Source organism: Chelonia mydas, chromosome 5 (assembly GCF_015237465.2).
Source record: "Chelonia mydas isolate rCheMyd1 chromosome 5, rCheMyd1.pri.v2, whole genome shotgun sequence".
NCBI classification, from domain to species: Eukaryota; Metazoa; Chordata; order Testudines; family Cheloniidae; genus Chelonia; species Chelonia mydas.
This window is the reverse complement of record NC_051245.2, coordinates 28,249,262-28,269,439: the sequence shown is the minus strand read 5'-3', so window position 1 is coordinate 28,269,439 and position 20,178 is coordinate 28,249,262. Positions and strand designations below refer to the sequence as shown.

At 43.5% G+C, this 20,178-nt stretch overlaps 1 protein-coding gene across 2 annotated transcripts in view; it reads right to left on the bottom strand.

The window, feature by feature from the left end:
- Positions 1 to 1,039: 1,039 nt before the first annotated feature.
- Positions 1,040 to 20,178, bottom strand: part of C7 (complement C7) — a 37,801-nt gene continuing 18,662 nt past the window's right edge. The window contains exons 11-18 of one of the 2 annotated variants that reach the window (XM_007065722.4): positions 19,377 to 19,605; positions 17,679 to 17,850; positions 17,161 to 17,248; positions 15,952 to 16,084; positions 14,211 to 14,402; positions 9,500 to 9,596; positions 4,276 to 4,460; positions 1,040 to 2,567 (exon numbers count right to left, since the gene is read on the bottom strand). In XM_007065722.4, coding sequence (XP_007065784.1) covers positions 2,380 to 2,567; positions 4,276 to 4,460; positions 9,500 to 9,596; positions 14,211 to 14,402; positions 15,952 to 16,084; positions 17,161 to 17,248; positions 17,679 to 17,850; positions 19,377 to 19,605 — 1,284 coding nt within the window. In that variant the 3' untranslated portion in view covers positions 1,040 to 2,379. Of the gene's footprint in view, positions 2,568 to 4,258; positions 4,461 to 9,499; positions 9,597 to 14,210; positions 14,403 to 15,951; positions 16,085 to 17,160; positions 17,249 to 17,678; positions 17,851 to 19,376; positions 19,606 to 20,178 lie in introns of both variants that reach the window. The other variant, XM_043547350.1, reaches the window with a different exon arrangement.

Here is a 20,178-nt window from a genome sequence, read left to right as displayed (position 1 = left end):
TGCTGGGGCTCAGGGCTTCAGCTCTGCGGAGAGGGGGTGCTCTCAGGGCTTCAGCACCTGGGGGGGGGGGCATTGACCCTCTGAAACCGACTCACAGCCCCCTAGTGGGCTGCAGACTCCCCGGTTCAGAACCATAACAGCATTGGGCTGGAGACAATGTTTGAAAATATTTTCCAGAGCTCTGCTCCAGAGAGCTCTAGCTGAATTTAAGCCCTGCCCTTGGCTTAGTAAAATGTTCTGTGTAGACATGCCTTTTAATTGTTCCAGGGATTCTCTTTGGGCCTGTTTACACTACAAAAGGTACCATGCTATGATACCTTATTACGACACAGTTGTGCTTTAGAGCCTGTGTGGAAGGAAAAAAACTTGTCATAACACTGTGCTCTGACACAGGACATTTGCAAGTTGGTCAGGTCCTTATTGTTACACACTGGCCAGCACAGGTTGGAGCATCAGATTCATAGATTTTACGGCCAGAAGGGACTATGAGACTGATCTCCTGCAATACACAGGGCATAGAATTTGATCCAGTTAAAGGCTAGAACATGGTTGTTAAATGTGGTTCAAACTCAAACAGATCAAATTATTAATTTAAAGAGACGGCTCATGTGAGTAAGCAATACTCAGCCTGAGTGAGGACTGCCGAATCTGGCTCTTTATGGTTGGGATGCGGAAACTTGACAACACTTTGCTAGCCAACAAAATAAGTTATTGTGTAAGAGTAGCTTTAGTGGTGAACCAGGATGTCCAAGGGTCAAATGATAAATGTAGGAGAATCGTTCCAGGGGAAAGAAACCTCACTGCACAAATAAGCATGTCCAGAGCTTTAAGTTTGCTTCTGAAGCTAGGGTACTTCTGTGAAAATATGTGAGCTGGCAAAGTATTGAGAGGCCCAAATAAGTGCCAGAGGAAGATTTCAGAATTCTCATTTCCAGTACTACCACAGAATGGACCTTTTCAGGCTGAGGTAGGGTTTATGCAGGTCAATCACACATACAAATAAGTCAATAGTCATTATATGGAGAAACGACGGGACCTGTTATCTTTGATAGGCATTTAATGATACATATAAATCCATTGCTTTAAAAATGTACAAGTTTCACAGTTTTATCCCACTCATTTTATCATCCATTCTGCTACTCGGCCCCCTGCCCATGTCCTTGTTTTGATCTAAGAGTAACCACGAGGGAAAAAAAGAGGGGGATTTTCAAACACAGGTACCTAAATTGCACTTGCAGCGTATGTGTGTATACCTGCAAACATGCCATTGCATGCATAAAACAGGTAGGTGCATGTTGCCTGTTTGCAGAGTTTAGGTTCACAAGCTGCGGTGTGCAAGACACCTCCTTTATTGGACAGCCTCCTTCCTTAAGAAGTTGCCCCAAAGTACCTCCAAGGAGACTGAGTGCAGTTTTTCTCCATTTCTGTTAGAAGACACCTCCCCAAAGCAACCTACCTTGAGAAAATTTTCCTTTGAAAACAGATTTTGCTAGATACTTTTCCGTACGTAAATTCATATTTTGCAAATATACAAATGCATTTTGGCAAGTTCCATTTAGCTGCCTATGTTTGAAAGTTTAGCTCTCAATGAAAGTTAGGATACTGTGCAATATATGGTTATATTTCTATTAAGCAGAACTGAGTACAAGAAGCTACAGTATATTAATTCTTTTCATTATTTTAAGCTGTCTTCATTATTAGTGCACATTGCTTTGACTTATAAATGCTTCAGGCTCAGTGATAGGTACAGTACTGTGCATGCAGTGTGCTTAATTGAATAAGGCAAAATGGTAATAAAGTTACTTCATTAAAAGGGAATAATCATATCTCTTATGGCATTAATAGGCCATTCTTTCCCCTCGTTTCTACACAGGGAAGCTATCCAGTCCAATCAGTGTATGTGTGCATTTGTGGGTTGTTGGGTTTTTTTTCAAATTAATTTACATGCTTTAGATACTTAAATCAATCACTCTTTATAAATAGCACCTTGGTATTTGCAGATTTAGACTGAGTCTACAAATTGTTCCATGCGTCTGCAGGATGTAGGATCAAGGCCAATTTTGGAACATTTTTAACCCAGAGGGAAATGTAAAGCAGACTTGCCAATTCCATGTAGACCTATAGCCCTTATTTTAGCTTCAATGGGACTGTTCAAGCTGAGTAAGGACTGTGGGCCCTGATTCAAAGCCCAATGAGGCTAATGAAAAGACCCTCATGGATTTCAGTGGGCTTCATGTCAGGCCCTACATTGGGTAGAATAAGGTTTTATGTACATAGAAAAGAAAAAACAAACTCAAAGGCTCTTTTAAGCATGACCTGCCCAACTATTGACATTTTGACATATCCCATGGCAATAAGCAAAATGAACCATAAAATATCTTATTTACTCTGTACATCACAGGGTCTTATGCTGACAGGGGTGACAATCTCCCCCCGGCACTTCAGGAGACCAGCCTCACATTCAGTCATTGTCCTACTGGTGACTTTCCCATTCACTTCAATGCAAATGCTTATTCCTCCCTCGTCGCATTGCCCAGCTTCTCGGCACACACATCTGTTGGTTTGAGCTTAAAAAAACACACATACCCTAATATTAGTATCTCATCCACTGAAAGAAAAACAGACTCATAACTGCCTCGCTGTCAGAAATTGTCCCATTAACTGAGCAATTTGTAGGAGCTCCTGCTCCTGGTCAGATGTTAATCAATATTCAGGGTCGGTAGAGAAACTACAAACACATTCAAACAGCAGTTCTATTGCAATAGAAGTCATAAGTGTGTATTGGGGCTGCTGCTAGTCTGAGCAGTACTTGCTGAGGATGACTGAGAGTACAGCACTCTCCTACTCATTTGAAATTACTGCTTGAAAAAAATATTAGCATGATTTATTATTTATCTGATGGACAAGAGGCTTAAAAAACATATAAGATGACAGGTCCCTGCGCCAGAGAGTAACAAGCTAAGGCACTGATCCTGCAAACTCTACATATGTGTATAATTTTACTAATAAGTAATCTCACTGATGTCAATGGATCGGCTCACATAAGTAAATGTATGCACATTTATATGCAAATGTATGCATAAGCGTTCACAGAATCAGGGCCTAAATAGCAACATACAAACAATAAGGGATATGAGATTTCTTTTCCATTTGTGTGTTGTTTTTTTAGGTTTAACCTTAGTCCACAGTTGTCCTTATTTAAGGCTTAGTTATTTTGACTGTCTATTTGTTTAATCTTTGCCTGATTTCTTCCCTTTCTATTTTAATGCTTTTTACCTATTTTCTGTTCTTCAAAACAGTGTTTGCTAAGGATCACTGCTTGAACCCACTAGACAAGAGATAAAAATATGTTTTTGATAGTTTTATTATAAGAAATATAATAACTAGTATGTATGTGGGGATCTCAAAGCACTTAACAAACACTAATTCTGGTCACCCTAGGTCAAAAGAGATGTAACAGAAACAGGGGACATTCAGAGACCGGTGATAAGAATAATTAGGGGCCTGGAAGAACTTCTAATTGGTGACAGATTGAAAAGATTGGGACTGTTTACTTTAGAAAAGAGAGTATAATGTATGAGTATGTATAAGAGCATAGACCAGGCACTTCTCTTCACCTTTTCTCAGAATGAAGGAATAAGGGGATGTTCAATGAAACTGAAAGGCAACAATTTTTGAACCAAGGAAAGGAAGTACTTTTTCCACATAATATGTAATTAGCCACTGAATTCATTGCCACAAGATAACATTGAGGGCAAGCGCTCAGCGGGATGCAGAAAAGGATTGGACATTTCCATGGATAGTGACAACATCCAGAGTTAAGATGAGCAAAGATTTAATAACAAACACCAGGGTGAAATCGTGGCCCCATTGAAGTCAATGGGAGTTTTGCCCTTTACTTCAGTGCAGTCAAGATTTCACCCCAAAGGTTCCAGAAGGGATATCAAATTTCATGCTCCAACCTCTAATTAATGGCAGTTAGCAAGAAACTTTCCCTGTTATTCCACAATTACTTCCTACAGGCTTTTTTCCAGCATAGAAGCATATGGTCACTGTCAGAGCAGGGCACAGGACTAGATGGGTCTCAGCTCTGATTCAGGAGGGCAATTCCTATGTTCCAAACACCTTTGGAAGGTAGGTAGGAATTATTATATCTATTTTACAAATGGGTAAATGGAGGCACTTCGAGCCAGGAGCAGAGTCATGGCTAGTGTTCCTTTTATTCACAGGCAGCTTCTCCTAATTTACCCAGATTAACTATGAGGACTCTCTTACCATCACATGTTTCCCACAAATGACATAAGCCACAAGGTTTTGCAGCTGCAGCAGGCATTTTGCAGTTTTCCTCACTGGTCAAAGAGTATTTTCTGCCCATACACTCAAGAACGTACATCTTACACACAGTTAAGGCCGTGTTTCTCTTGCTTCTCTCATCTGTGGCACAGACATCCAGAGACGGTCTGAAAAGAAAAGCAGAAATCACATCATTTACTTCTGCTTTATCTTGGTACCTCTTAAAAAGGGGGGAGAAAGTGTCATATTCTGATCTCACATACATTGGTGCATCCTCAATGACTTCAGTGAAGTTACTCATGGCTTACACCCAGGTAAGTGAGATCAGAATTAGGCTCTCTCTCTCTCTTCATCACAGGTATGCTGTGTCTAACTTAAGACCTTTATCTGCCCTTTGAAGTCTCTGTGAATTTTTCCACTGATTTCAATTGGAGCATGCTTTAGCCTTTAGGCCCAGATCCACCAAAGTATTTAGGCATCTAAACCCCAGATTTAAATGCCTAAATATCAGTTGTAGGCATCACTGCTATCCACACCCTCTTGACAGCTAAACTCAGTTGCTTCTACCATTTGCTATTTTAAAAACACATAGTAGATTTACTGTATTGCCTTATTTGTCTGAAAATAACAAATTTCAACACCTGATTTTTACAATACTTACAAAAATGTGTATACGAGGCTGTTTAATTTAGCTGAAAAGAAAAGACTAAGGGGAAGATCCTAACTCACTGATCTGCCTGCTTTGTAATGCTTCAGCAATCCAAAGCAAGTGAAAAGCTGATTGAACCAGCTGGTGAGGGATTCCCCCAGGGCAAGGATATACCAGGGGAAGGGATGTGGCTGGAACATGCTGCACTCCAGCAATCCCCTTGTTGCAAAATAGCCCTTTGGGAACGGCTGCAGCCAGGCATAATTTAGGGCCTCCTTGATGCCTGGAGACAGAATATTAGGATGTATATGGAATGGGATGAATGATAATATGGAGAATAATATATTGCCATTATATAAATCAATGGTACACCTTCAACTAGAACACAATGCCCAGTGCTGGTCACCCCTTTTCAAAAAGGAGTTTGCAGAGTTTGGAGGGGGTTCACAGAAGGATGACAAGTATGATTAGGGATAAGGAAAAAACTTTCATAGGAAGAGTGATTGAAAAGACTGGGATTGTTCACTGTAGAAAGGAGATGAATAAGAGGTGACATGATAAATGTCTATAAAATAAAGAATGGTCTAGGGAAGGCAGATTGGGAACTTCTGTACTTCCTGTCCTCTAACGGAAGAACAAGGGGACATTAAATGAAACTGAAAGGTGAGAAAATCAAACTTATAAAAGGAAATAGAATCACAGAAATATAGAACTGGAAAGGACCTCGATAGGTCATCTAGTCCAGTCCCCTGCACTGAGGCAGGAATAAGTATCATCTCAACTATCCCTGACAGGTGTTTGTTTAACCTGTTCTTAAAAACCTCCAATGATGGAGATTCCACAACCTACCTAGGTAATTTGATCCAGGGCTTAACTACCCTGACAGTTCGGAAATTTTTCCTAATGTCTAATCTGAATATCCCACCCACTTAGCATCCAGACCCACCCAAATCTGAGCAGGGGTGTAGTGCTGCCACAGCAGCCCGGAGCATCACTCGGGCACTTGAAATCCTGGATGGAGCGCAGGCGGGGCCAGAGCCCCTGAATCCACAAGCTGGGAGTGGGTGAGTTGTCCCAGACAGGGAGTGTGCCTCCTGGACGCAGATCTGTGTGGGGCTAGCACTGGGGCCGGAGCGGAGCGAAGCCAGGCCAGACGCCAAGATGCATGACTGGGCTGGGCGCTGGAGACCGGAGCAGCAGCATGCAGTGCAGGAAGCACGGGCACATGGAGGCACCGGCAGGACAGAGGGACATGGCTGGCTGGGCGGCCAGGCAGACACCAAGCTGGGGTCAGCAGGGGCGGGTGGAGCTTGAGCCCTGGTGAGACCCCCCCCTCCACCCCATGGGCGTGCCCCGCACCCTGTGTGCCCCGGGCAGCCTTGTCTTCTGACGCCTGCTGAGCGGTAAGGGCTGGCTGGAGGGGGTAGGGGAAGGTGGGCCCCCAGATTCCTCCTGCCCCCCCCCGCAACTCCGATCCCTCCTGCACCCCAGTCTCATCATCCCTGTGCCCCCAGCTCCAGGCTCTGCTATGCCCCAAGTTCTGCCACCTCACCCATGTCCTGTGCCCCCCGGGTCCTGCCCTGGCCCTTTCCCCCAACTACGGCCCTTGGCCTCTGCCCTCCCCTGTCCAGCCCCTCCCTTGCCCCAGTTTTCCCTCCCCGCTCTGGATAAACTTTCTCTCTTCCCAAGATGGTCAGGCTCAGGGAATCTGTTTCCCTGCCTGGGTACCCTGCGGGGCTGGGCTGGGGGTAGCCTTCGGACTCTGCTCAACTGAAGTGGGGGGGTCAGTTCCTATTATCCTCCCTCTGCCCTAAGGAATGTGAAGAATTTCAGCCTGAAGGGGGGAACCTCTTTTACCCCAGCAGCTACCCACACTGGAGCATGGGGGTGGGGTTGTGGGCCCATGCACATGCCCAGCTCGGCAGGTGAAGCCCTGTGTTTGGGGGCACCAGCGGTAGGAAGAGGACATGGCATCGGGGGAGAAGCTGAGCTAGCACAGTCTGTCATTGTCCGCCCACTGGAAGGTCAGGGCTCACCCAAATTTCCACTCCTAGCTACACCACTGTGGTCTACTCTAGAGTAATTAATTAGATTCACAGTGACTAGAGTGGTGGCTGAGCAGCCGTTGCCCAGTATTCTGCTGTATTTCTCTTTTCCAGTCTTCTGGGATCTCTCCCACCCTCCACAATTTCTCCATTAATGGCTCAGAGATCTTTTCTTATATTTTTAATTAGACTATGGAATTCAGTGTCACGTGATGTCAAAGAGGGATTAGACATTTGTATGGATAACAAGACTATAGTTTTGGAAGGATATTAAACCTTCTGCTTCAGGGTTGAAACCAATGTCTAGCTATTGGGGATTAGGATAAAACTCTCATGTGGAGCAGATTATCTCACATCTGCCTCCTGTGGGGTTTTTCACTTTCCTACCTCTGGTGCTGACCACTGTCAGAGACAGGGCAGTGGACTAGATGGAACATGGGGTCTGACCCACTGGAGCAATTCCTATGTAATCTGTCATTGCTCCCACATTTCCTCAGCTGGGTTGAGTGGAGGCTGAGTTGTCTCCACAGCAAACTAAGGTACTACCAGGCTCAGAGTAAGAGAACAAACTCAAGTTACATCCTTTAATCCCTACATGGCAGTACACTAAATCCCAACTGACTAGATGCCTATTCCATCTAATCTTCTTTAATAATTGATTTATCCTCTCTGCTAAAATGTTGTGGTGGGCTGGGTTTTTTCTTTCTTTCTTTCTTTCTTTCTTTCTTTCTTTCTTTCTTTCTTTCTTTCTTTCTTTCTTTCTTTTCTTTTCTTTTCTTTTCTTTTCTTTTTAGAAATAGTGAACGGTTTACTTACTTTTCTGCCACTTAGAACAAAATGTGTCAAAGGCTAAAAAGAACTATAAACCATGAGCCAAATCCAGACCTTTGTATAAGTGGCTGCAACACTACTGACTTCCAAGACTACATTGGTTACATGGGGCACAGTTTAACAGAGCGTTACACGTTGTTTATGTTAGGCACTGAGAAGGCCCCCATCACCATAGTGTCTGAGCACCTCCTAATCTGTAATGTATTTATCCTCAATATTCCCCTGTGAGGTAGAGCAGCACTATTATCTCCCTTTTACAGATGGGGAATTGGGCACAGAGGCTAAGGGTCAGATTTTTAAAGGTATTTAAGCATCTCAAGATACAGTTAGGTGCCTAATGGGATTCTCAAAAGCCTATCTATATCTTTAGGTGCCTAAACACCTTTAAAAATCGATCCCTAAGTGACTTACCGAGGGTCACACTGAAAGTTTGGATTTAAAGCAATGTCCCAGGCTGCTGCCCTAACCACATGGCCATCCTGCCTCATAGCACAGTGATGAATCAGACCTACTAAAACTGAATGAGGCCCATTAACTTTAATTAATTTTCAGACATTCAAAATGTGCTAGTTAGAGCTTGTGTTGGCTAGGTGGCATTTTCAAAAATGCCTGAGTGACTTCGGAGCACAACTTCCATTGACAAGTCCCAGTGACGTTAAGTCACTTAGAAGACTGAAAATCCTCTCCTTGATCCCACTGAATAAAATCTTTTTCCCTGAGCCACTCCACCACAGTCATGAGGACTATTCATGTCATTAGTAATTGCTCACCAATAAGGAGCATACAGTCTAGCCCTGGGGCCAGATTCTCAAGAGTTCAGCTCCCATTTAGGCATCTAAACAAGGGCCCAATTCTCACAAGTGCTCAGCCCCCAGTGGCTCCCACTGAGATGAACATGGCCAGATTTCAAGAGCTCACAACCAAAGTGCTCAGCTATTATGAAAACCTCACCCCGACCGTGGGTGCAGAGCAATTTTGAAAATCCAACTTTTACTGCCTGGTGGGGTCCCGGACACTCTTCTGTTTTCTCAAATTAAAAAAATAAATAAATCCGTGGTTGAGCCATTTGATTTCAAGCACAATAAAGGCCAATTCAAACCACAGCACCATTTGTCCCATTGGTAAAGTGACCCAGAGACTCAAAGCACCAAATAAATGAACAATAAACTCAAGCCAGACTTCACATTATGAGGTGCAAAAAGGTGAGTTTAAGCACTCTGCTGGTGTCACAGACTGGCCTCTTCAAATTGCTGTGTAAATGGGAGCTCAGATTATTGCATCTCTCCTAGCTCTCTGGTCTCTCAGAAGAACCACCTGCTTTATTGCACATGTTTATTACTTGGAGAATTTATGTCCCAGGAGGACTTGGCTCTTACTCTTCCTTGATCTTATAAATATCCAGAATAGCATTTTATCTTTTCTTCCCTCCCCCATTTCACAGATCAAGTGGAGCTGAAATTATCCCTTTACCTTCAGCCGTTTACCTAAGTTCCATCACTGCTAATGCCCACTGACAGGTAAGTGAAGAACAGGGATTGATTGAACGGTAATGTAAACAAAGCACAATGACTTTCCCTGGTATAAGTAAAGCTGTCTAATTTGTCATGGACTGAAATCCTGAGAAATTTAATTTGTCTTGAATGAAGTGAGAAAGTTATTGTCAATGTCAGGCTGAACTTACCCACACTCATAGGGCATTTTACATACACATTTTGACTGTTGCACTTTCTCCCATGGCTGACATTTAGGTTCTGTCAGTTCTGGTTTCACGCTGGGTACTAAAGTGAAAGAACACAGATAAAACCATTACAGATCAGAAAAATGAAGGCTATTAAATGGCGACCGTGGAATTATCCCCCTGGTTGCATTAAAAAGGTACTGGATTATTATAGAATGCCATAAAATTACAGCCTGCTTGTAATTAAAATTATGTACTGTGTAGATGGAATTAACAGAATTTAAAAATGTAATACACTCTGTAGCTAGTGCAACTAGCTGAATGATGCTTTAGCTCTGGGCCCAGAGTCAGCCAGGGTAGGGGGGGGAGGACAGATGTGAGTACTGTATGTGATTGTAGGATACTGAGACCACAGCCTATCATGCTGATCAATATTGTCTCGTTGTTTCCTTTTCCTCCCCCATCAGTCTGTCTGTATTGATCTTTTGTCTCTTGTCTTCTACTTAATGCATGCTCTTCTGGGCAGGGACTGTCTTTTTGTCCTTTGTTTGTGCAGTGCCTAGCACAATGATTATCCTGGTGATAATACAAATAACAAATAATAATAATTAATATGCAAGTGCTGTCTACAATCTAAAATTCCACTTCCCATTTTACAGTAACTATTTCTACTGTACTGATCAGCACTGAATAATAGTTAGCAATGTTGACATTTACTTTACTGGGTTTCATCTACACTAGGTTTCAGAGTAAAAGCTCATCTGATGTGAATGGTGGAAGTTGAGACTTCAAATCTCCAGTTAGAAATATTCTGATCTGGAGGCTGTGGCCAATGAAAACTACAAATACCAGTTTGTGATCCTATATGCATAAAGACTAAAAATAAAGGCAAGAGTGGATCTTGTAGAACTCTATGGACATAGATGCTGGAACCGAGCTGCTGAGGGTGCTGCCACACCCCTTGGCTTGAAGTGGTTTCCATCATATACAGGCTTTACAGTTTGATTCAATGGCTCTCAGCACCCCCACTATACAAATTGTTCCAGCATCTCTGTCTGTGAATTGTGTTTGGACTGTGCTCTGTGCTTTGGCCTGCTGTATAATATACTTCTGTATTCCACTTTGGCCTGCTGCATTATATTCCAAGCTTAAAAGTGAAAAAGGTCCTTACTGAACTAGCAGCCCTCCTGAGATTTCTCTAGCTAGTAACAGTCGGACTTTGCTAAATCCTTACAAAACTGTTTTCTGTAAGAAAGAAGTTTAACCTGGTTTGTGTTTTGGATCTTGGATCTTGTAATATCACTGAGCAGAACTGCATTTTTAAAAAGAAATCTTTCTTATAATTTTAGGCTTACTTTAGCAAAATAGGTAAGAACAGATAAACTGTCAAAGATGGTGGTGGGGGGGAATAACAAGAAGGAAAAAGAGAGAGAACTGTAGTAGAATTTTAATATAAACACTAAGCCTAGTCCTGACTGGGTGTAGATGAGAAAATTATACCCCACCCTCCCAAAAAACAATTCCTGGGATCAGCAGGTCAACCAGTCCTGTCTTTACTCCATAGTTTATAGCTAGAAAACTTAGTTATCTACTGACAATTCTTATCCCACTCTGTCTCAGAAAACCCAGTTATGTTTTATGTCATGCAAAATTATAGTGATTCCCATTCTTCCTTTTTTGATTTGAGTGTTTGATTTAGTACATCCACTTTTTCTAATGCTTGTTTTTATGTACCTTCTTTTGTTAAAAATGTTATATTATTGGATTGATCCTCCATGCTCTTCCACCAGTGCAACTGTAATTCCAGGCTTGTCACACCCTGCTGGATGCATAAAGCTAGATCAAGGTGGGCAAACTTTTTGGCCGGAGGGCCACATCGGGGTTGCGAAACTATATGGGGGGCCGGGTAGGGAAGGTTGTGCCTCCCCAACAGCCTGTCCCCTTCCCCCTATCCGCCCTCTCCCACTTCCCGCCCCCTGACTGCCCCCCTCAGTACCCCCAACCCATCTAAACTCCCTGTTCCTTGTCTCCTAACCACGCCCCCGGGACCTCACCCCCTATCCAACCTCCCCTGCTCCCCATCCCCTGACTGCCTTGACCCCTATCCACACCCCTGCCCCCTGACAAGCTCCGTGGGACTCCCACGCTGATCCAGCCGCCCCTGTTCCCTGTCCTCAGAGTGCTGGCGGCATGGCGAGCTGAGGCTGTGGGGAGAGGGGGCAGCATTGGGAGGGGCCAGGGGCTAGCCTTCCTGGCTGGGAGCTCAAGGGCCGGGCAGGACGGCCCCACAGGCCGTAGTTTGCCCACCTCTGGGCTAGATTATGATTTAAAGCTGTAGCTTACTAATGAGCTGGAGGGGTTCCTGTGAGACACTTGTTAACATAGTTGGCCTTTGAAGACCATAAAGGAGCATCACAGCTTTCATTTTTGTAAGAGTTCCTAGCCATTGTCCTTGCACAGCATTTGAAAACATAAAGCAATGTAAGCTGGTGAAAACCAGTTGCTAGGGTTGAAAGGAAAACCAGCTGGGCTACATTTCAGCAATAGGAGGTTGTTATATTTGGGATGTACTCCAGGAAGTGATTTTGCTATTCCTTCCCAAATCCTTAGGTTGTCCATGTTCATGGTGGTGTGATGATGGAGGACAGGAACTGGTTTGGGGTAGTGGGTGTGACAGGGTGGTTGAACCTTTAAGAAGAGCCAAGTCCAGCTCTCACCTGTGCCTGGTTTCCTCCCAGATCACATAACTGTAGGCAACAGCAAAGCCTGATAAGGAGGGGAAGCAAGATATATTAGGTCCTGGTATTCACAGTAAAGAGGGACCTGGGAGTCTTACCACTAGACAAGCTGCAGGGGGTCAGCAGTGGCTGTTAATCCTCTCCAAGCTAATGTCTGGGAAGGGATTAACTGTAACCTAGGGGAAGAATTTGTGAGCACCAGTTCCCAGGGGAAAAAGTCACCTAGGCTATTGTGAGAGGAGACAGCGGAGAGCTAAGAGACAGTGTATAGAACTAGGAACAGATAGACGGAATCAGTCCTGAGGTGGCATGGATGAGAGAGGTTTCCTATATGGATCTTAGGATATATTTCATGTGTTCATGAGACTATTAACCAGACCCTAGGGTAAAAGGCTTTGTTCTAGAACATCCTCCCATCCATCTGCCCAGAAGTGGTGCAATCCTACCCAGAAAGGGTAGCAACCCCCTCACAACAGTGAGTGCAAACAATTGTTTATCAACCTTGCCCCAAAATGCTAAAGCCAGTATCACTTCCCTAAATGCTTGGCTTGAGTGGCCTGCTACTCTCAGGCAGCTACTGCAGTGGCCATGGCAGCTGCTCCAAGGCCCAAGGCCACTGCCCTTCTACTTCACCTACCAGCACTCCTAAAAGTACATGGGGAAAGTCCAGTGCAGCACCTGCCCTCAACTGGCTGCTCCAGCGTGAGGGGTAGATGAACAGAGGCTAAGGTGCTGCTGTGCTGAGTGGGAGTCCTACAGCTGCTGTATCCTGCCTCTGTCCTGCCAGTGCCTGTATGCCCAGCCTCAGCCTAAAGCTTGAGGAGCCACTACTGAGAGGAAGCCTGGAGCCGCACTCCCCTAACTCAGCTCCTGCCCCCAACAACCAGAGGACCCCAATCCCCCACCAGCTAGGGGGAGACTGCCAGCAATCAGGGGAGGCCTGCCTGCCTCAAAAGGGACCCTTTTCCTAATGGACCACCCAGCCCCACCATTGGAGGACACCCGCTGCCCACCTGACTATCCACCCCACAACCTCAGACCATAGTGTGCCCTGCTGTGAGGAACAGCTACCGGGTTGTGGGGACACACAGAAGAACCACTTTGTGGGCTGAGAGGACTCAGGTGGAAAGATGGATACCCTGGGAGGGGGGGTGTCACCTGCATAACCAGCTGAGATGGGAAATAACGGAGGGAACTCCTTTTTAAAATGTTCGCAGCTGCCACAGCCTGCAGGGGAACGATGTGTGAAGGGGCTACATCATAGTCACCGACTCCGTGAGTGCTCCAGGGCTGGAGCATTCACAGGAAAAAAAAGTGGGTGCTGAGCACCCACTGGCAGACCCCCTATCAGCACCTCCCCCTCCATCCCAGCACCTCGCACAGATCAGCTGTTCTGTGGTGTGCAGGAGGTGCGGGTGGGGGGAGGGGGAGGATTGAGGGGGGGTGCACTCGGGGGAGGGGGCAGGAAGAGGCAGAGCGGGGATGGGGCCTTGGGAGAAGGAGTGGAGGTGGGGCAGGGCCAGGGCGGGGCTGGGGAGAGCAGCCCCCGGCACATTAGGAAGTCAGTGCATATGGGATACATTGCAAAAGGAGCCGCCAGGAGAAATAGTCTTCGGACACCTGAGGTGAACATCACAGCAGCAGCAACTCCATCAGCATGGGCAAGGGTGCAGCACATTTTATGGCATGAGTAACTGTGGCACACTTAGGGAACAATACATATATAATACCTAGCTCTTCGATATCACTTCCCATCAGTAGATCTCAAAGTGCCTCACAAAGGAGCTAACCCATTTTACTGATGGGGAAACTGAGGCACAGAAAGGGAAGGGACTTGACCAGAGTCACCCAGGAGGCCAGGGGCAGAGCCATGAATTGAGCCCAGATCTCTTGCAGCTAGTTCCATCCATTAGGAAGCACTGCCCCTCTAATCACTGCTAGGATTTCATTCAGACCCAATTACTGCAGTGGCTTACCTCTTCTCTTGCACTGGATATCCTTCATATCAGGAGACCACTTGAGGCTGGGCTCACACAGAATGAGAGATGACCCTTCCAAGTGCATGCCATCTAGACAGGACAGAGTCACCTTCTCTCCAATCTCATATGAAGGTTTCCATGGCTCTCCTCTCATATCCTCCGCCAGGACAGGTAAGACACAAGCTGTTTCTAAGGAATGAAGATAGCAAAAGAAATGGTGACTCTGTAATTTGTTCAGAAAGTTGTCACACATTTCTTGTCCTGTCTTAAATTCTTTGAGTCTATTGTCCATGTTTAGAGCAAAACTCAGCTCTTATTCCTCTAGGAAGACACCAATTGTGTTAGTACAGAATATTAACCTATTTGTTAAACATTTGCTATGTGCTTGGGGCTGTTCCAGGGACCAAGACAATCCCAGCCCCCAGGGCTTACAATCTAGTCTGCACTGGGATCTCCCAGGAGAAACTGCCCTGGTATAAACCTCTACTAAGGGCTTGCACTGATGCAATTACACCAGTGTCCTACACCCCAGTATAGACAAGGCCCAATTAAGACACACTGAGAGACCCAGAAGAAGATGTTAAAGCTTTTTTTTGTAGAGAAGGCAACTGACTGCCTGGGCTAATGTTTGTGGACAATACAAAAGAAGTGAGTCTTTAGAGTGATTGAAATGAGGAAAGGGTAGAAGCCTAACCCTGCAACTGGGAGGATAACTCCATGCATGTCATAGAAGAAGGCAAAAAGACAGGAATGGGAGGCCATGAAGTGGACATTAAGGCTGGCATGGGTGGTAGAAGGAAGATGGGATCTGGATCTAGACCAAGCTGCTTTCCATCTAGAAAGATACCAATCTATCTGATACACCATTTTAATAGGTGACTCACAAATGAAAAATAAAAAAGATCTAATCACTCTGGGCAGCGGGGCAGGAAGTGAGAAGAGAATGTTGAAGACATAAACTAACAAACATTTCTTTATAGGTCCCACAGAGTTCACTGGCTGAGTTTTGGATTCACTATGTTGTCAAAACAGCTACTGGAGAACTTTGCTGTAGCCAGGAGCTGCGCATAGGACCCCAAGTAAGTTGTGGCATTATTATTATACACAGAGATATTTTTTTATCAGCTAATAATGGTAATGCTTGGTCATAGGCTCAGGGCTAAGTTGATCACCAAATGTGAGTCTCTCAGAAATGAATTCGCCATCCACTCCAAGTTGTATTAGCTAGGACCCTGAAGAGTTTTCATTTCCTAAAGAGAATTAAGCAGGGATTATTCAATATATTACGAGGGTATATTTCAGTCAACTTTCTGCTGCAGCAGGACAAGAGTATGGAGCGCCTCAATCCTATATACATTGAATAGCATTGCAATTATTTTACCTAAGATTAAAATCATCAGGGCTAGCAATCCTCTGACTTCAGGGGGGTCAGGAAGAAATTTACCCCTGCAGTATACCTTTGGCCTGGTGCATTGTGAGTTTCTGGTTCAATTTTTGCCTTCCTTACAACTAGACCAAATGGACCAGTTGTCCATTCTATTATAGCAATTTCTATATTCAAAGAAAGAAAAAGCAATTTAAGTCTGATTCTAGTTTGAGAATTGGAAGACTACAGCTGTCTACATGCCCCCTCTGCCCTTTCCTCTATTTTTGAAAAATAGATGTGGGGAAAAGTTTCACTGGGATTCAAAAGTCAACTTTCAATTGTACTTTGCAGTGAAAATCAATTTAAACATACTCTTGCATTGGGGATATGCAATGAGCCACTTTAAACCTTCCCCACATTTAGCAACAGGATCACCAACAAGAGAATAACCGTCTCTGCAGGCGTAAACAACACTTTTCCCGACAGGATATGAGGAATCGGCATTCTGAAAGGAAATAAATAGGGGAAGCTTTGAATTTGAAACAATGAATGTGTAATTACCACTAAAAATATCAAACTCTTTTTTGGTTTCTAAGAAATCTAACTGAATTAACCGAGCAAATACAATTCCATGGTTTGCAGGATTTTACCTTTATCTTCTGAGATAAACTAATACATGCAGGGTGATAACCAGTGACTGGAAAAATAAATGGCAAAATACATGTTAGGGTACAATCCCTCAAGCCTTATTCATTTAGGTAGACCCAGTGGAGTAAGGGTTTTCAGGGTCAGGCCATTAGATTTTAGATTTTTTTAACTGATTCCTAGTTAATTTGAGGGAAGGATGTTTCTTGCACATTTCTCCAAAACATACAGTATTGCTATAGTGTTAGTTATTTCTCAAAGCAACCAAAAGGGTGCTAGGCACCTCACAGTGTGGATAAGACATAATCTCTGGTCCAAGGAATTTACAAGATCTCTTGTTACTCCCTTATTAAATCATGTCTGATATTAGGCCCAATCCTGCCGCTGCAGGCAGTTGGATCCCTATGCATGTGTGGAGTCCTGGTGGGGACAAAAAGAGTGTGTTCCAGTAGTTAGGGCACTTGACTTGGAGTCAGGAGACCTGGATTCTATTCCTAGTTCTACCACCAATTTGCTGTGTAACATTGGGTAGCTCACTTCACCTCTGTGCCTCTTTCCCACCCTGCCCTTTGTCTATCTTGTCTATTTTAAATGTTCAGCTCTTTGAGGCATGGACTCTCTTACTATGTGTTGTGCCTAGCACAACAGGGGCCCTGATCTCTGTTGGAGACTCTGGGCATTGCGGGTAATAAAAAGGGGAGTAAAGGTGGTGTGGGGGGAGAGTTACAAATAAGTAAAATAAGTCTTGGCTAACTTCTTGTAAACTTAATCCAGGAGGAACATGCTAAAGAGATTTTCATACATCATCATATTAAATCGATCAAGACTAATACACGGTTGTAGGGAATTACTATGAGTATATTAACTGCAGCTCCAGTACTGCAGCTCGAAACAGAGCATAGATTAAGTAATAAAGAGAACTTTTTTATAACCTACTTGAACAAATCCATTTTCCAAGAGTGGGGGAGGTGAGCAGAATTCTGTGGGGATTATGGACACATCAAAGCAGTGTGGTTCAATCAAACTGTAAAGCAAAAATTTTAAGATTGTGATTATTTTTACTAAGTTAAAGAGGGTTTTTTAGTCATTCTTTCTTCTAAAATACTGCCCTTCTCACAGAAGCTCCTTTTCAGGGCCAGTCTGTGTTCCTTTAAGCCATGATCAAACTAAACTCATATATCATGTGTTTTTGAGAAAGCATGTGAAGACTAGAGTAAAGTTAAGCTCATAGGCTTCACCCTTTTTTCCAGATCCACTTCACATCTAGATCACAGCTCCTGAATTTCATTTTGTTTCATGCTTGAACAAACACAAAAACTTGATCCTTTGGTTTAGCCAAAGCCACTGAATTTCTGTGACAGTCCAACAAATTACAAGTTGCTTTGAGTCAAAATCATAAATCGCCCCAGATCTCCCACTTGCATTCGTGCTCAAGGTGTTTCCAATCCACTTACCGAAAATGTTGCAACTCCTCATCCTCACACTGTCTGCTTTCAAACTGTTCTCCAATGCAGGATATCCCACCGCCACTAGGTGGTGGATTATTGCAGGTTCGACTCCTTGACTTCCTTTCTCCTGAGCAAGGGCTCCAGGAGGACCAGCAACTCCACCTTCCATCAATGACTCCTGTGTAATGTTAGAGTGAGACTTTACATTATAAGAATATGTAGGAAATTCTATTGTCCTCTTAGTAGCTGCTAGTATCTTAAAAGCAGGAAACAACAGTCAGAGCTAATGATGATAATGAGCTGAATCCAAGATCTCACTATTATGAACCTGAGACTTTTCTTGCTTATATTGCTTTTACACTGGTGTAATTCTGTGGAGTCATTGCTGATTTATACCAGAATGAGTAAATAGAAATATAGTGCCATACTACAACTGGACAAAAAAACTGAATGTGTTCTTGTTTCACAGGATGTGAAATGGACCCATTATTCATTTTTGTTAATTTACGCCAAAAATGTTATTGAAATGGTTATTGAACTCTTTCATTTACCTGCATAGCAAAAAGAATAATTATGAAACTCAGTTTGTCAGGAGAAGACCAGCATAATATTAGTCACTGGTGCTCTTTGAATCCAATTTTTATTCATGTTTAGATTAGTTAAAATAAGCCCATGCAATCCAATACTGATCTCTATGCTCTTATTCCCTCCCTGCACACATACTCCTCTCACAGATCTGATCCCTCCTTGCATCACCACTAGAACAGTTGTTCCCTTTTCTCTACTCATCAGTGGCATTTCATGCATCACGGACGCAAGTAATGTAGAAGCCTAGGTTATTGGCAAATTTGAAAAAAAGCAGTTTGATCTAGTGGACTGAGTACTATACTTTGAGCCATGAATTCATAAATGCTAATCCTGGCTTTGTACATAACCTTGGGCAAGTCGACTTTCAAGCTAGATGCCTAAAGTAAGGTACTTAAATAATCAGAGAGGCACATGACACAAACTCTAATTTTTTCAATAGTACTTATGGATGCTCGATATCTCTGAAAACTGGGCAGAAGTTTAGATGCTTAAATGTGCACTTAAGTGTCTAAGTTTGGTTACCTTCCCTAGACCTGAAGAAGAGCTCTGTGAAACTCAAAAGCTTGTCTCTCACCAACAGAAGTTAGTCTATTAAAAGATATCACCTCACCTACCTTGTCTCTCTCATATTCTCGGACCGACACTGCTACGACAACATGGTAAACAATGTGTTTAGGCACCCAAGTTTGAAAATTCTGGCCTTGATCTTTTTGCATCTCAGTTTTTCTATTTGTAAAATGGGGATAATAGAATCAGAGAAGCAAGAGATGGAAAAGATCTATTAATTCATCTAGTCCATTTGCTTGCCAATGCAGGACTGCTCTCACTGTTACTAGTATTGTACACAATACTTAAAGAAAATACTTGGAAAATGTAAAATGCTGTATACAAATGTTAAGCAGAGATCCAGAGTCTAACAGAGAGGAATAGTCCCCATACTCATTTAACTTCTGTCCCCTGGCAGCCTGATGCCCTCAAAAATCCACTTGACTTCTACAAGTTGCTGGTGCCCAATATCAGCTGCACATTCAACCTGCACAATAGCACTGATAGTATCATTGCAAGCAGAAAAGTATGCTTTAAACTTCTGAAATCTCAAAACAAATGCAAACTTACCTGGTTGATCTTGTACAAGAGTTCCGAGTTCACAAGCTGCTCCAAACGTATAAGGTTTGCAGAAACACAGGCACTGAGTTCCTACTATGGCAGGTTCGCCACCATTTTGACATGGCCGACATTTGCAGGGATCGTTCTCACTCAGATACTCTTCAATGGCTAGTTTCAGGTAATGCCTTTTAACTGAGGCACAGGTCACTTCCTTTACCAGCTCGTACAATGGTGTTAGCTAAATGCAATAAACAGATACTTAAATTTAAAAACTACATATTTTAAGGGTCTCACAGTTTAATAACACATTGGTCCTGTACGATACTTGGAGATGTATATGGTGTGGACAATTTTGCAAAGAGGGAAAACTCTTCATCTGTCGTTAGTAGGAAAGATCAAGTAAGGACTTATCTACGCTCAAAACCAACTTTGTGAGACATTTGTTAAAGTCACTTGCAGCTCAGCTGTATTCAACACAGTTCAGCCATGGGTGTGTGGATTGGGGCTAAATAATGCCGTGCCGTGCCATGCTCAAAAACTAGGCACTAGCAAAGTCTCTGTGTGAGCTTCCCAGTCTAAGAAGTTGTATATTTTAAACAACTGTAAGGTCAGTTTCATTCTATAATGATTAAGAAGATAAAAAATAATTCTTTGTGCTTCAATTCTACAAAATCTACACTTCCAGAGCTCACATTAAATCCCAAACTCATTGACAGAATTCATCCTTTTCATTTGACACTGTGCTCCAATATTTGGGCCCTGAGATCTAAGCAGATGGACCCCTGTGCTTATGCAAAGCTGTAGTGAAATT